At 51.8% G+C, this 16462-nt stretch overlaps 1 protein-coding gene across 1 annotated transcript; it reads left to right on the top strand.

Annotated features, from left to right (window-relative positions):
• The first annotated feature begins 1013 nt into the window (after positions 1-1013).
• LOC104383073 (heme transporter HRG1) lies at positions 1014-15335 on the top strand. The gene is given in 5 exon segments (XM_086628608.1): positions 1014-1152; positions 12578-12717; positions 12719-12746; positions 14913-14999; positions 15002-15335. Coding segments are annotated over 5 exon segments (441 nt in total). The 3' UTR covers positions 15049-15335.
• Positions 15336-16462: the final 1127 nt, after the last annotated feature.

Raw genomic sequence — 16462 nt, 5'->3', positions numbered from 1 at the left:
AGGAGAAAAAGAAAAAGAGAACAGAAAAGCCCCAAAACTATTCAAGAGTTTTTATTAAGTGTCCCCAAAGCCACAATCCCACAACCGAGCGGGAGGGTGCTGGCTGAAGAAGGAAAACTCCCAGCGAGAGGAAGTGAAAGTGGCACAGAGAACGTCCCCAACCCCACGTGCTCCCCCATCTCCCGGTGTCCCTGTGTCCTCATGCCTCCTGTGCCCCCCACCTAACCCCATGTCCCCCATGTCCCTCCGTGTCCCCCATGTCCCCCCATAACCCCTCCCTCCCATGTCCTGTGTCCCTCACGTCTCCCATGTCCCCACTCCCCATGTCTGTGTCCCCATGCCCCCGTGCCCCCCATGTCCCCACCTCCTCATGCCTCCATGTCCCGTGTCCCCCGTGTCCCCCATATCCCCCCATGTCCCCATCCGTGTCCCAACACCCCCTCGTGCCTTCAGCCCCCCATGCCCACTGTCCCCCCACGCCCCCCATGTCCCCATGTCCCCCCAAACCCCATGTCCCCCCATGCCCCCCGTGTCCCCATGTCCCCCCACGTCCCCAGACCCCCCGTGTCCCCATAGCCCCATATGCCCCCGTGTCCCCCCACGCCCTGTGTCCCCATACCCCCCACATCCCCTCATGTTCCCCGTATCCCCCCACGCCCCCCACTTCCTCACGCCCCCCCGTGTCCCCATACCCCCCATACCCCCCATATCCCCCCGTGTCCCCCCACGCTCCCCGTGTCCCCATGTCCCCCCAAGTCCCCACATCCCCCGTGTCCCCATAGCCCCCATACCCCCCATATCCCCCCGTGTCCCCCCACGCCCCCCGTGTCCCCATACCCCCATATTCCCCCGTGTCCCCCCACGCCCCTCGTGTCCCCATACCCCCCCTACCCCCCCACGTCCCCCCCGCCCCCCGTGCCCCCCCGCCCGCGCTCGGTCCCCCCGGCCGCCAGGGGCGCCCTGGCGGTGGGCGGGGCGGGGCGGGGCGGGGCGGGGCGGCGCGCGGCGCAGCGATGGCGGTGAGCCGGGCGCTGGCGCTCCGCATGGCCTACGCGGCGGCCGGAGCCCTCATGGGCTTCTCGGCCTTCTTCAGCTGGAGCCTGGCGCCCGCCCTCCGGCAGCCCGCCACGGCGGCGGCGGGGGGGCTCGCGGGTACGCGGCGGGGGGGTGCCGAGGGGGGTGGGGGGGGGTCGTAGGGGGTGAAGGAGGAGGTAAGGGGGGTGGGAGGGGGTGAGGGAGGGGGTGAGGGGGGTCGTAGGGGGGTGAAGAAGGGGCGAGGGTGGTCGTAGGGGGTGAGAGAGGGGGTGAGGGGGGTCGTAGGAGGTGAGGGAGGGGATGAGGGGGGGTCCTAGGGGGTGAGGGAGGTCGTAGGGGGTGAGGGAGGGGGTGAGAGTGGTCGTAGGGGGTGAAGAAGGGGCGAGGGTGGTCGTAGAGGCTGAGGGAGGAGGTAAGGGGGGTGGGAGGGGGTGAGGGGGGTCGGAGGGGGTGAGGGGGGTCGTAGGAGGTGAGGGAGGGGGTGAGGGGGGTCGTAGGGGGTGAGAGTGGTTGTAGGGGGTGAAGAAGGGGCGAGGGTGGTCGTAGAGAGTGAGGGAGGAGGTAAGGGGGGTGGGAGGGGGTTGAAGGAGGTTGTAGGGGGTGAGGGAGGGGTGAGGGAGGTCGTAGATGCTGAGGGAAGGGGTGAGGGGAGTCGGAGGAGGTGATGGAGGGGTGAGGGGGTCGTAGGGGGTGAGGGGGGGGGTGAGGCCAAGCAGCGCCTTCCCTCGGGGTGACGGGCTGCGGGGTGGGCAGCTTTGCCTCAGTGCTGCAGCGGGTGGTCCCTGGGGCAGGGGGACAGGACAGGGGGCTGAGCAGCACTGCCCCAGGACTGCAGACCCCTTGGCAAGCGCCCGTGAGGGGGAGTGAGCCCGGAGACCCCCCTGGGCTCCTGCCCTTATCCCGCCCGAAATCACCAAAGAGCCGAGAACGGAGCGGAGCCGCAGTCTGTGCCCGGGCGGTGGGCGCGGGGATGGGGTGATGCCCTCAGCTCCGCGCTGTGTGCGGTGGTTTTCTCCAAGTGTTGGTGGCAAAGCTGGCAAACGTGGGCTTGTGGCACGCTGGGGGTGCGTCACACGCCGTTGGCAGCTGGAGCAGGTGACAGCAGTATGTGGTTTTGGGACTCGGGTGGGCTGCGCTCCGTTTTGGGAAGTCGGCAGGTGGTGCTTTCCGCATCCACCCAGGAGCTCCGGACCCTTTGGAAGGGCTGGTTGCTCCCGTGGGAGAGCGACTTCTGATAAAAAGTGACAGTTTGCAACTGGAAACGCAAACCTGTGGTTTGTGGGACACGTGAGCTGCATCTGCTGCTGCTCATCCTGGAGGAAAAATGGGAATTGGTTTGTGTGGTTTGTAAGCTGACTGCTGGTGAAGGTGGAATTGTTCGCCTCCTTGTCCCAAGAAGGTTTTTGGAGCCACATCTAGCCAACTTGCTGTTTGTGGAGCAGCTTCAGTTGGTGCTGGTGTGTAACTCGTGGTGTTCCCGGGGAAAAACGAAAAGTTTGAGGCTTATGTTGTGTGTGGCCATCGGAGCGAGCCCCGTGCGACAGCTGGAATTGTCATGGAAAAGAGGATTTTATTTCAAAGTCACAGCTGAAGGCTTTGCTGACTTTCCTAGGAAGGTTTTGGTGTGGCAATCTGTGTTTACGTGTGCTCTGTATTTTCAGGAAAGAAAAGCAAAGCGCCAGATTCCTGACCTTGATACCCACTGAGCCTCTGTGCCAGGAAAAACCTCTGGAAAAAGCAGTTGGGCTGCTTGTTGTAGAGGCCAGAAGCTGCAAACTGCACCGTAACGCCCACAGAAATCAGGGAGACTCAGATGCCCACAGCAGCTGTGGGTCCCAGTTAATGACTGGGTTGGAGCAGGACATGGTCCTCTCTTGGTTCAGCAGCTCCAGGGTTTCTCTGGATAAATACCTGGAGGAAGAGTGGAAAGTGAAATTAAACTCTGTGAAGTTTAATTTAACGCCAACGCTCCCGTGTGCCTCTCGGTGTTTGCTGCGCTGTCGGAGCAGCTGTGAGTTACAGGGTTGTGGCTGTCTCTCTACTTCCCCTCCCTCCAAAAAAGGTTTAATTCCAGCTGGAATTAAGCAATTCCAGCGTGTTTATCTCGCTTCACGAGGTGGTTGGAGTGTTGCACCCTAGAAACGCACAGGAAAACAACGAGTAATATTTTGTGCTGCATGCACACGCCGTCTGTTGTTCACAGAGGAATTTCGGAAGTCCGTGTTCCAGGAGGAGGTTGGGAGAAAGCAGAGGGAGGAACCAGCCTGTACTTTCTTTGCGGAAGTTGCTTGGATTATTGTCTGCAGGGAGAGGGAGGAGGTTCGTGCTGATTAATTACTGGGTAATTCCAGCTAGTTAAGATAAAAAGGAGCAAGGTAAGCAGGAAGCAAAATAAAAAATACGATCGTGCGTTAGGTTGGGCTCCGTGGATTTGTGTGCTCTCAAACAGCTGTTTGGAATGTCTATAGGTAGAGCCTATAGGATCCAGTAGGATCACAAAGCCTGAGAAACAGGTTAAGAAGGTGTGTTTTGGTGTTAGACACAGCTGATCTAAGGGTTCCTGTCTGCTTTTTAATACTGCTTTCAGCTCTGGGGTCCCCAACAGCAGAAGGACATGGAGCTCCTGGAGCGGGGCCAGAGGAGGCCACAGAGATGATCCGAGGGCTGGAGCACCTCTGTATGGAGACAGACTGGGAGAGCTGGGGCTGTTCAGCCTGGAGAAGAGAAGGCTCCGGGGAGACCTTCCAGCACCTCCCAGTCCCTAAAGGGGCTACAGGAAAGCTGGAGAGGGGCTTTGGACACAGGTGTGGAGTGACAGGACATGGGGCAATGGCTTTAAACTGGAAGAGGGGAGATTTTGATGGGATCTAAGGAAGAAATTCTTCCCTCTGAGGGTGCTGAGGCACTGGCACAGGTCGCCCAGAGAAGCTGTGGCTGCCCCATCCCTGGCAGTGTTCCAGGCCAGGCCGAATGGGGCTTTGGGCAACCTGGTGTGGTGGAGGGTGTCCCTGCCCATGGCAGGGGGGTTGGAACTGGATGATCTTTGAGGTCCCTTCCAACCCAAACCATTCCATGATCCTATGTCTCCATAGGTGAAACACACTCCAGACATTTGAGAGGAGACTTTAATTTTAGGCTCCCACCTCTGACCTGAGGATATGCGGTGTCCTGTCTCACAAATGTTGTTACCCCCACGACAGGGGGGCCGGGAAGGAGTGGGAATATCACCACGTGTATGTGAGGGAGGATTTTTGAAGTTCATCCTGCTGCCAGCCAAGTGCCAAAGTCAAGTTGTGCCCTCGGTTCATTTCTAGCCTTTTACAAACCGACGTTTCACGTACTGCACCGTAGAGCCAAGTGGGTCCTTGGTTAGTTGTGGAGGAGTTGGAAAAAAAAAACAAACCCAAAAGCCCAAAAAAAAGCCACGTTTTTCAGTGCTTTGAAGCTAAGGCTACTTGCTGAAGTGTGTTTGAAGAAAAAAGCCGTGGTGTGTAGGAGGTTTGCGTTGTGCCCGGGCACTGTGGATGTTCAGTTCCAGGTACTCGGGGCATTCCCAGGGTTTGTTCCGTTAATCACCCGGTTTTTATCCTAACGTGCTAAACGGTGGGTGCTTCCGCTGGCAGAGAGTGGCACGAGAGGAAGTGGGCGAGCGTCTCGAGTTTTCCGCCGCGCAGACGTTGGCGAAGCTCAGTGCCAGGCGTCGTTTCGTGCCCTTTGCTGGGAAACCCGTTGTAACTTTCTGCGCGTTCTCCTGCGCAACAGAAGGCAGAAAGACGGATTCTCCCCCAAAACGTGGGGCGCAGCTCGAGTGCTGGGGCTGCACCACTGATGTGAAGCGAAAACCCCGGGCTGGAGCTGTGTTTGCTGCCCTGGGCGGGTTCACAGTTTTTTGGGAATTTTTTTTAGCCCATATGTGCCTTTTTTCCTTCGGAAGCTTCAAAAAGCGATCGGAGCACCTGCGGGTGAGCTGCAGGTCGGGCTGGTGTAGCTGGGAGCTCCAACACCATGGTGGGGGGGCAAAAAATAGTTGAGGCTGGTGTGTTTGGCAGCTTTGCAGCAGTTCCTGGTGAATATTCCTGTGATTTCGCGGAGGCTTTGCCTTCCTCCCTTCCCTGGGAGCGCGGTTGTGCACGTTTATCTCGTCGTAACTGGCTGCCTGGCTTCCCCATCGCCTCCTGCTCCTCGCCAGGGCTTTTCTCCTGCCTGGGTTGGTGAGGTGGGTTGAAGCTTTTGGTGCTGTGCCTTTGGGTTGTCAGGGACGTGTGTTTCAGGATGTTTATCCATACTCTTCCTCTCTGTGAGAAGTCCTACCGATTCCTGCCTCGTTAGGAATCTGTCTCTTTGTAACTGGTTTATTTATCTTTTGCTTATCTCCTAGAGAACCTTTCCTGCTACGTTTGCGTTCACATCTGTCCTCCACTGCTCCTTGTGCTGATCTTCACTTGCTCCAGTACATTTCCCATGATTTAAAGTAGAGGCTTGGATATTTATTTACTCCAAGTTCTGGTATTAAAGTTCTGTGGAGGGAAGATTGCCGCGTACTGAGGAGTGTGTAATTAGAGCCCAACTTCTAGTTACAAAACCAGGAATGTGTCATTTAAGGTGCTGAGCAAACTGCCTTTCCAGTCTTTCCAGTTGGCTTTCCTAATGATAAACCCCTCACACAGTGCCCAGTAAAAACTCACTAATCCTCAGAATCTTCAATCTGCCTCTGGGCATGCATACTTGGGAATTTTGGGATCATCTTGAGTCAGATGCAGACCATGTGTATTGTATCCGTGTTTTAAGCAGGAGGGACAGCAATTTAGACTAATCCCAGGACCCAGAGAGTCACTCCTGAGTTGATACTGGTTGTCTCGGTGGCTTGCTGTTTTATTTTGGGCGAGTCACAGTGGCTTTTATGATTTACTGCTTGTTTGCATGTTTGACCTTCTCCCCTCGCTGCCTTAAATTAGTATTTTTTTTCTTAAGCATGAATCTCTAAGCAACCCTGATGTTTTCATTCTGCCAGAGGCAGTTTAAAGAGAAGCAAGCAATTAAATGTTTTCAGGATGTATCCCGCCCTTTCCTGAGTGGCTTTTAATGTTTGTGTGTATGTATCTTCTCTTTTTGAATTTAATAGAAAGACATTTTTATTTTTTTTTTTTCCTGCTCTGAAGAGACTTTATTGGCCGTTTCCAAGCTGCTCAGCTATTTCTGGCAAAATACAAAGCTTGTGCTTTGCTGATATAACGTGGACCAGATATTAAAGCAGCTGCAAAGACGATGAAACACAAAATGTACTTTTCTGACGCTCGAAAAATATCTGGGGAGTGAAAAGCTTCTGCTGAACGCAGTGGCTGTTGCATACGAAGCAGTGATTCTCTGAAGACTCTGGTAACTAATCTGACTTGCATATACTGGATATATTGTGCAGATTGGCTTCTTCCCTATCCAGGGCTGGAATAGCGTGGTCCAAAAGCGCTGCAGTTACAGAATAAAGCGTTTTTTAAGTGTTTGAATTTGCATATAGAGCACTACGTGTCGTTGGATGAAGGTTTGGCTCATGACTGCTGTAGTCCGTGGTCTTAAGGAATGGAGGAAGAGAGGGATGGGATGGCACGCTGGAAGGAAACGCAGGAAAGACTGCACGTGCCTTGTGCTTAATCATATTGGAGTGAAGTTGCAGGAGAGACTGAGTCCCTCCTAAGTGCTGCTGATGTGCTGGGAAATCATGGAATCATCTGGTTGGAAGAGCCCCTCAAGATCATCGAGTCCAGCTGTTCCCCCTGCACTGTCAGGGGCCCTAAACCACGTTCCTCAACCCCAAATCCACACGGTTTTTAAACACCTCCAGGGATGGGGACTCCACCACCTCCCTGGGCAGCCTGTTCCAATACTTCACAACCCTCTCTGGAAAGAAATTCTTCCTGATATCCATCTAAATTTCCCCTGGCATAACTTGAGGCCATTTCCTCTTGTCCTGTCATTCCTAACGTGGGAGAAGAGACTGACCCCCATCTCCCCACAGCTTCCTTTCAGGTAATTGTGCGGTTGGTTCCATCTGGAATGTGAGCAGCGGAGACCCGGAGCATCCAAATCCCTAAATCTTGTTTCCTGCTGCTGAAGAGGGCTGAGTGAACCGACTGGGTGCTGGGCGAGCTGGAACACCGGGATTTTCTTCTCCCATGTGTGCAGCCCCATCTGCTTTCCTCTAAACCGAACCTGGAGTAGCAAAGCACTCGGTTGCACGTGTCCAGAGGGAAATTTTGCCAAGTGAAAACCAGTTTTCACTAGAACACTCCAAAGACTCTCCTCTCCACCGAGAGCTGTTTTCCTAAAATACTTCAGCGTTGATCCCCAGCTATTTTGGCAGAAGAGCTGTTCAAGAAGAGCCATTTTTAACCTCTTCCAAAACCAGCTGAGGCGAGCTAGCTTGGCTTTAACTCCTGCAAGAAAACGTTTCACCTTTTCAGGGAATCACCCGGACAAGGCCAAGTTTGCAAAACTTAGGAATGGCAAAAAGAACTTGGGCTGGCAAAGCTTTTAGAGCAGGTTTTGCTCCAGCTGGAATAATGGAGTGTATCAAAGATTGTTTGGATGGAAAAGGACTGAAGGCTTTGTGAGCGCTCCGGAAAAATCCTTCTAATCAGTCACCATAGACATCATATTTTCCAGGAGTTTTTAATATTATTTGTCATTTTTGTTGTTGTTTTGTTGCCATCAGCTCTGTCTGCCCCCATCCACGTGCGTTTTGAGCTTCGGGAGGCTCGTGTGCATGTGTTTGCTTGGGATTTTTTTTTTTTTTTGGCTTCCATTGCACATTTGTTGTTTTTTTCCCCGAATCTGTGACGCCCATCAGTGTCGTACAGGGTGTCCTGCCACGGCGTGCAAACGTGGCTTGACACGCTTGGCCTCTGGCTGCTCCAACCCGGGGGAGGCAGCTGGGCTGTTATTCCCCATCAACAATGCAGCTGGTTTTACTGGGCCCGAAGAATCGGGCAGGGATGAGCCAGGGCTCTGAGAAAACCTTTTGTTTGTCACAATTCTCGTTTTTCTGCTTGGAGAAAGGGAAAGTTGTGTTTCACTTGAGCTAAAGAACGCCAAACTTTGGAAAGGGCTTATCAAAATATTTAGATATTAGTGGTTTTCTGGACAGGGTTACAGACCTGCTTTTGAACTTGCCTTTCTGAATTTGTTTAAACTCGTTCCAAGTATGCTGTAAGTTTTTGTGTTTTAAATATGAATTAATCTCGTCAAAATACCTGTTAACTTCTGTTTTAAAAAAAAAAAACCAAGGGCCTTCTGTCGCTGTTTTTTCAGATGTACTCGTGGCTGTTTCCTTTTCCTGGAGCTTTGTGTGCTTGGGATAATTAGTTTTTGATTTGGAGGTAACTTTCCCGTTGCTCTACGTCGGAAATCCCTCGATTGTGTCTTACTGAGCGGCTCTAATTTTAGGGGCGCTCCAGCCGTGGCGTGTGGGACAAATCCACCAAGACAGATTGTTTCTCTGAAAGGAGAGCCAGATTTTTGAGGTTATTTTCAGCGAGTGGAGCTGCCAACCACTGCAGCTACTCCAGGTTTTGCTTCTGAGCGAGGTGTGATTCCGCTGGAGAACACGGCTGCGGCGGTGGAGAAGGGGCAGGGGGTTTGGGGGAATAGCTTGGGGTGGAAAAGCGAAACTGGAGGTCCTGCAGTTAATCATTCCAGACTTTAAATGAGACCTAACTCTCATTTCCTAGTCCAGTACAACCTGTTTCAGTTGTACAGCTGAATGAGCTGGCTGTTCTTCTGTTCTTTGTGTTAAACCTGCAAACCTTCTGCTTTAAAGGTCTGCAAAGCAAGAGATTTCCCATAAATTAAATCCACTAGGCCGGTTTGAGTTTCTCTGTGTGATGATGAAAGTCTTTTCTGTAAATCAGTACAACTCATTTGTTCTTTTCCCCGCTGAGCTTAGGGGTGTTGGTCAATAGGAGGTGATTTTTCTTTTCCTGACCCTGATTTCAGTATTAAACAAGAATCAAACGCTCCATTCCAGCATTTTTGGATGCTTTTCCTCTGGAGTTATTTAGATATAACGGGATTTTTTTTCCTGCTGGATGCTGTATGTTGATAAACAGTTATTTTAAAGAAAGATTTTAGCAAAGGTACATGTTTTCATGTATTTAAGCATTTAGTTAGTGGTTGATATATAGCAATACACTCCACTTAAGTGATATTCCCTGCAATAATTGTTTGCTTTCCTCTTGTATTGAGGCTCTGAGCTTGATTTGCCATCCCCTGTGGTTAGGTGGCTTCATCCCACTTGGGATGCCCCTTCTGTTCACCTGCATTTCTCCACACCCAGGTGGTGGTTCTGCTCTTGTGGCTGCTCCACCGTTCTGAGCAGCACTGGTGGGGTTCAGGTGGCTCGGGGTGATCTCACAAGCTCAGGATGAGCAAATCAAGCGACTGAAAAAGCCAAGTCCTGTCCTCCTCGCTCCCACCTGTCCCTGGATGCGTACTGCCCATGTTTTTTTATGCCGGTCCTGATGTTTTTCAGACAGTGTTGTGAGCTGATTTAACTTGCTGGAATTTTTTCTGCCGTTTTAGGGAGAAAATCAAAGAAAAAACAACTGCTCTGCAGGCTGGATAGTCTCACCAAAGGTTCTGAGTGCTGCAGGGGTGTAAGGGAGAGGAGACAAACACACGGCTGGAGCAGGAGGGGGCTCCTTTCCCCTCTGTTTCGGGTGGTGATGAACACGATGACTGAGCTGCCTCTAAAAAAGACACCCCGTGTTTAATGACCGTGTGACCGAACTTGGTCCTTCAGATGAAGTCGTGGAGAGGCTTTTTTGCTTAGTCATGAGTGAGGCAGCTACTCTGGAGGTTAAGAGTTAACCAAACACAAGAGTTTGCCAAACAGCTTCCTTCCAAGTGCTGCTGAGTCAGGCTTTAGGGTCTGGGGAAGGTGTGGGGTCAGTGGGGGAAGATCAAGTGGCAGCTCACGCGCTGCCTCTGCTCTCCCCACGGAGACCTTTGGGAGCAGCAGCAGCAGTTGGGCCTGGAAACGGCAGCAACTTGACTCAGCAGTTTTAAATAAAATTGTGCCAAGTCCGCTGAAGGCGTGTGGGGGGAAGCATCTCGTTTTGCTGACCGAAAAAACACAAGTTCCTGGTTTTTTTTAAAAAAAAAAAATCTATGTTGGACTTGCTAGAGCACAAGCTGAGGGGTTGGGGAAGGGAGGAAGTGTCGTTCAGCAAGCGGAGCGTTCGGCTTTCCACCAACGTCTTGGCCACCTCGGTGGTCTCCAGTTGTTGGTCCCTGGTGGTGGCCTGGCCGAGTCAGCCACGGAAAAGCCATGTCTGTAGCTGACTTGAGAGTCTCAGAAGGAAAATCCCGACTGCCGGGAGCCAGAAAACCTGCTGAGGTGCTACTTAGGTGCTGTGGTCCCACCAGCTGGAGCGATGGGCTGGTTCTGCCTTTCCTGTTCATGGTGATAAGAGTTTGTGAGCTCTGTCTGTCCTGGATATCAGCACTTTACCCTCGGGTTTTAGTTCGCCCTGAGTGCTTTTGCTTTTGCTTTTACGGGGTTTTTCTTTTGAAGGTTGCCCTTTATCCACCCACCTCTTTATGGCCCACCGTGGAGGGTGTTTGAACTTTCTTTGCCCCGTTCCAAGACACCAAGAGAGGCAAAAAGCATTCCAAGGGTTCTCCCTGCCTGTCCTGGAACTGACTTGGTGTATATTCAGCTTCGTTTGCCATGCACCTGCACTGCATCCACTACCCATGTGGCCAGCTGGGTCAGAAAACTCCTAGAGATGAGCTGGGAGCCAAAAATCAATCCAGAGGGTTTGCGGGGCGACCCTCTCCGCTCTGCTCATCCGTCGCTTTGCTCGCGGTGTTTTCCTCTCTGCCATAATCCATTCTTTTAAGCCTTGGGAAGCTTTGTGTGTGAGGACCCTGTCCAGTAACAAACGAGCTCTGGCAGGGCCACGGCTGTCCCCAGTGTTAAAATGTTGATTTTGCAGTGGGCAAGACTGGTTTCCGCTTCCTTGGATGCGAGAAGCAGTCGCAGAGTCGCAGGACGCCGTATAAAGCAGCCTGTGTTTTCCAAACAGTGTCATTTTTTTTTTTTTTTTTAATTATTATTATTTTTTTCCTTTGCTGCCCTTTAAAATAAAAATCTGGAAAGGAGATGGTGGAGAAGGAGAAACACACAGGAGAAGGGGAAACCACCGCTGGAGGTTCGAATCTCAGGAGTCTTTGTCAAAATGAGTCAAATGTTTGAAGTCTGTGACGTGGCACTGACTACAGGTTGAGTTAGTGGCTTCAAGAGGTTTACTCTGCGACTTAAACAGAGGAGCAGAGTTGGGATTGGGATTGGGATTGTGTGATGGGAATGACAGGCAGGTTGTAAAAGCTTGGACAGGCTTTAAGCCTGTGAACGGGCACTTGTATCGAGTGTCTCTCCTGATTTTTTTTCTGCAGCGTGGTGCAAAGGTAGCAGTTTTCAGAACAAGATGAGGGAAGGATGCATCGTTTTTTCCCTAGATCAGAAGAGTTTACAGCTCTTAATGTGGATGCTTTCATCCCTTTTTTTTTTTTTTTTCCCCTCCTGTTTCCTCCCTTTTGACGAGGGAGTTGAAAGTTGGTTGTGGACTGGTCACCTGAGCTTAGGGAAACGCCTTTTGCTGTAATTAAAAAAATAATACATAAACTATCCATGCTCAGATATTTGTCTGGTTGTGTAATCCAGACGTTTTGGGCCAGACCCAAAAGTACAGAGTTAATTTAAGCCGCCCTTAACCACTTAGTGAGCGTGCTTTGCTGTAAGTGGGAATTGTACGTACGAGTCATCTGGGAGCTGAACTTCTGCAACCCCCTTTACTTGGAACATCTGAAGCCTTTGTAGGGGATTGGGATAATGGAATCTTTATGGAGTTACCTCGAGATGCATCGGGGCTAAAACAACGTGGTGGGAAATGCTGAGTACTGAACAGGTCCTGGATATCTTGATTTAGGTGCCTAAAGTCAGTGGTCACGCAGTAGTGTGTTCATCATCGTCTCCTTAGGCGCCTAAAAATCAGTGGGTCACGCAGTAGTGGTGTTCATCATCATCATCATCATTTCCATATGGAGAAGGGGCTGCCTGGCCCTTGTGGAAAGGTGCACTAATTCCTGCCAGGTGCCAATTCCCACCTGCTCGCTGCGTGCAATGCCGTGAAAGCTGCATGGAGAATTCAAATAAAGCTGCCCTGAGCGGGCATTAAAGGGGTCTGTCCGAAACAGGAGGTGAAGGAGTCATTTAGGGAATTCCCTTCAAGGAATGAAGTCCGTTCCGTGCCAACCTGGAAGCACGATGAGTGTCTCAGAGGCTGGGTGAAGGCAGGGGGTCCGGGGTGGTCGCGGGGAGCGATGCTGCGCAGCACCCATTCATCCTGGTGTTTCCCCCTCTCGCTGGGGGGGGACCTGGCCACGGAGCATCGGTGTTCCGCGGCGTTCCGTGTGGGGTTTTATGGGATGTGTGTTTTTCAGAGGTGTGGTGCGTGGTACTGACTGCCCTTGCTGTCTAATCGAGCAGGTGTTCTGGCGCTCTGGGCCCTAATCACGCATGTGATGTATGTGCAGGATTACTGGAGGACCTGGTTAAAAGGGCTGAGGTTCTTCCTCTTCATCGGGATCCTCTTCTCAGCTCTCTCAGTGGTGGGATTCTGCACGTTCCCTCGTGCTGGCCATCACCAACCACCAGTGTAAGTACTCTTGTTTCTTGCTGGGAGAAACGACTAGCAGTGCTGGGGTTACGGGATTGGGTTTGATGGAGCGGAAGAGGCTGCAAAGCAGAGCTGGGGTGGGAATCTGGGGGTGTTCCTGCCATCTCTTCTGAGAGGTGAGGGACTTTTGGGGGAGCTGCAAGAAAGCCATTGCATTTCATTTTTCTGCTGTGGTACCTTGATGACACGGGAGTGATTCTGCTGCCTGGTGAGTGCCACTCCCCTGGGGCATCTCCTGATATCTGCTGGCTGCCCGGGTAGGCCTGGTCTGTAGGCTGCTGCCACACAGTCCATGTTTTCCAGCATCGTTTCCTATAGAAACTGGAATTTACTTATTTCCACGACAAAAATAAATGTCTATCAGCGCTCGTAAAGCAGGTGGGTGAGGATATTGAAATCCAAACACGAGTCAGCAGGGTGAAAATGCCTCTACGCTTAGTCAGCACATAAAGCTGGGTTGCTATAAAAAACATCATCTCAGGAGGCTTCACTTGATTGCTCCCAGTGTTTGCTTGGCAAGAGACCAAAGAGAGGAAGTTTGGGGTTTGTTTTTTTTCAAAAGTTGTCTGTGTTTGTTGCTTGCTGCATTTGGGCCCAGGGCCACCAAGAGTCCTGCTGTCGTCGTGCTCGTGGCGGTGGGCACGCTGTGTCGGGGTCCTGACCCACCAAAAGCCCTTGGCTTACCCCAAAGACACTCCCCGTGGAGACCAGAGTGCTTCAGCTGAGTGGAAGGGCATGAAAATACTCGGATGTGACCATTAGAAATACAAATGTCAACAGGAAACCAAATATTTTTCATCACCTCTTTTCTTGGAGACATGGGGGAAAAACTATTTGGAGAAAAATTTGGGTTTTTTTAAGGAAATGGAGGTATTCTAAGGAAAGGGCTAGTTTTAGGAGAAAGTAGGACATCTGCAATGGTTATTTATGTATGGAAGGTTTAGGAATGGTACATTTAATGAGTAGGATTTACTGCATAAGTATTGTTTTGTGTGTCCTTCAAAAAAAAAATCTGTATTTTTTAATAGTGATCAAGCAGGTTGTATGTAGAGGGAGAATTGTTTTACTCATTCGGTTACGTAAGTTTATTCCAAAATTGTTAACATCTCTTGCACAAAAAAGCCTAAACGTTGAAAATAGATAGGAAAACCGCTGGCATGCACTTCAAAAGCAGAACCACACGCACGTGGCCTCAGAGTAATCCCTACGCAGAGGCAGTTTTATAACAAATAAAGAAGAATTGTGTTAATTTGCAAAGATTCTCCAAAAAGAGGCTGTTCTGTCATTCCTGTGCCGTTATCACAGCGCTGTGCTGAAGACCTGCACCAGTATTACGTATTAAATGGGGACCACAACGATGGGTAAAAGCCTTTTGGAAGGAGGATGTATTTTTTTTTCCTGTTTTCCTGCCGGGATGTGCAGGTTTCTCTCTCCCTGCCGTGGTGGGGGAGAAGGGCAGTGGGAAGGGAGGGGAGGGAAATGAGGAGCTGCAGGGGGAGGTGGTTTTCTTGAACCGCGTGGTTCTGCCCGTCCAGGAATTGACACAAACTCCGTCCTTTGGGCCCTCAGCACGGAGAGGGTGGGGGGCTCTTAGGATCTGCCTCTCGAGGGATGATGGTTGAGCAGGATGCTCTCCTGTGGCAGAATCATAGAATCATAGAATGGTCAGGGCTGGAAGGGACCTTCAAAGGTCATCTAGTCCAACCCCCCTGCAAGGAACAGGGATATCTCCAACTAGATCAGGTTGCTCAGGGCCTCGTCCAACCTGGCCTTGAACATCTCCAGGGATGGAGCATCCACCACCTCTCTGGGCAACCTGTTCCAGTGTTCTACAACTCTCATGGTAAAAAATTTTTTCCTAATATCCAACCTGAATCTACCTCCCTCTATTTTAAAACCATTACCCCTTGTCCTATCACAACAGGCCCTCCTGAACAGCCTCTTCCTCACTAAGAAGTGAGGAAATTTTACAATCCGAGTCGAGAAAGCTGGGAATAAGGCACTGCTGGAGCTGTGCTCGCAGGACAAGGTCTTTGGGCTGAAACGCTCTGAGGAACTGGGGGGCTGAGTTTGGTTCTTCCCAGCCACACTGCATGAGGGATAAAGGGGATTTTTGAGGTGTACCTGTATCCTTTTCTTCCCTAGCCCTGACTGATCCCAGAAGCTACTACCTGTCCTGCGTCTGGAGCTTCATCTCCTTGAAATGGGCCTTCCTGCTGAGTTTGTACGCGTACCGTACAGGAATGAGTTTGCAGACATCAGTATCCTCAGTGACTTCTAACGCTTGGACTTCGTCCCGTCCGAAGGTGCTGGATGTCTGAGTTGCCCCCAGAAGGTGTGGTACCTGCGAGAGATGTACGAGAGGCGGAGAAGGAACCCACCCAGTGCTGCTTGGTTTGTCTGTCTGCAGTAGGGGTTTTTCCTAATTGCTTTTGCTCAACCATGTAAAGTTTGGCTAATGATGTCAATCCGGTCTTTCCGTAACTTCCCTGGGAGTCCCTGTGTCTGGTAGAGAGGTGAAAGACTCCACGTGCTTACACACAGCAGGCCTAGATCCACTCTTTGCGTTGCCCCAACTCCAGGGGAGCTTTCAAGTGGGGAGGAAGTCCTGGGCCCTCCAGGAGCTGTAGGTTCACACCTCATGGATGCAGCACCCCAAAATCTTGTCCTCGTGAGTGCATCAGCACCCGCTTTCAGGTGGGTGCCCAACACACATAACAAACCCTCTGCTCTGTGGGAGGCAGCTCCTTTTGCACTGCTCTGCTCCTCCAAGAGAAAGGGAGAGATGAGCCTTTCCCTGTGGCAGGAGGTCCCTGTGTACCTTCCAGCCAGCACCCCGCATCTTCCAGTGTTTTCCAGTGTTTTCTTTCTCTGCGTTGTGCGCGAGGTCAGCGCTCTCCCGGGGTCTGAACGAGCTCCAGGGGATTGGAGAAGCACTGGTCATCCCGAGGCACTGTCAGAAGTGGAGAATTGCTGGTTCTGGCTGCTATCCAGGGTCGCTTTAAAAGGGAACTCACAATGAACACCCAAATTTGTAACATGTGGCACTGGGTATTTGGGTGGCAGATGTGCTGGGCAAGGGCTCACCTGCCTGAACCTGAGAAACACCAATTTGGTTCTTAAAAAAGAAAAAAAAATCTTTTCATAGGCAGTACTGTTTCCTTTTCTTTGCTCAGCTTCCCAGTGACAGCAGGATGAGAGAGGGGAGAAGATGTACTCAAAAATACAAAAGGTATCCAGCAGCTTCCAGCCAGCCTCTGGAGTGAGCATCACCGGCGTAACGCAGCCGTAGGCGAATTGCCAGGCTCTTGTGCGGTGAGTGGAGAGGTGGCAGGGCTGGGCTGGCATGCTGGGCACAGCGGGGCTGTTCTGCCATGTGCAGGTGGTGCTGCCTACTGCAAACTGGAAGTGAGAACCATGAATCATTCCGTAGGTGGGTGAGAGGAGAGGCAGGAGAAGCCCCCTTCCCTTGCAGATGGACAAGGCAGGGGTTTGGAAGGAGCCCCCCAGACACACTTGTCCTGCTGCTTCTCCGGGTGCTGCTGCAGCCCCCAAAGTGCCTTTTTGGCAGTTTTTGGCGGGGTGGGTGGTGGGACCTGCTCAGGGTTTTGTGACCGATTGAGGTGCGGGTGGAAGGTGCCACGTGCTGCGGCGTCAGCCCAGCCTTCTCTCGTGCCACGCAATACTCCCAGTCT

The sequence above is a fragment of the Tauraco erythrolophus genome, chromosome 31, assembly GCF_009769465.1.
Source record: "Tauraco erythrolophus isolate bTauEry1 chromosome 31, bTauEry1.pri, whole genome shotgun sequence".
NCBI lineage: Eukaryota > Metazoa > Chordata > Aves > Musophagiformes > Musophagidae > Tauraco > Tauraco erythrolophus.
Note: the sequence above shows the minus strand (reverse complement) of the source record. Positions and strands in the feature narration are given on the sequence as shown.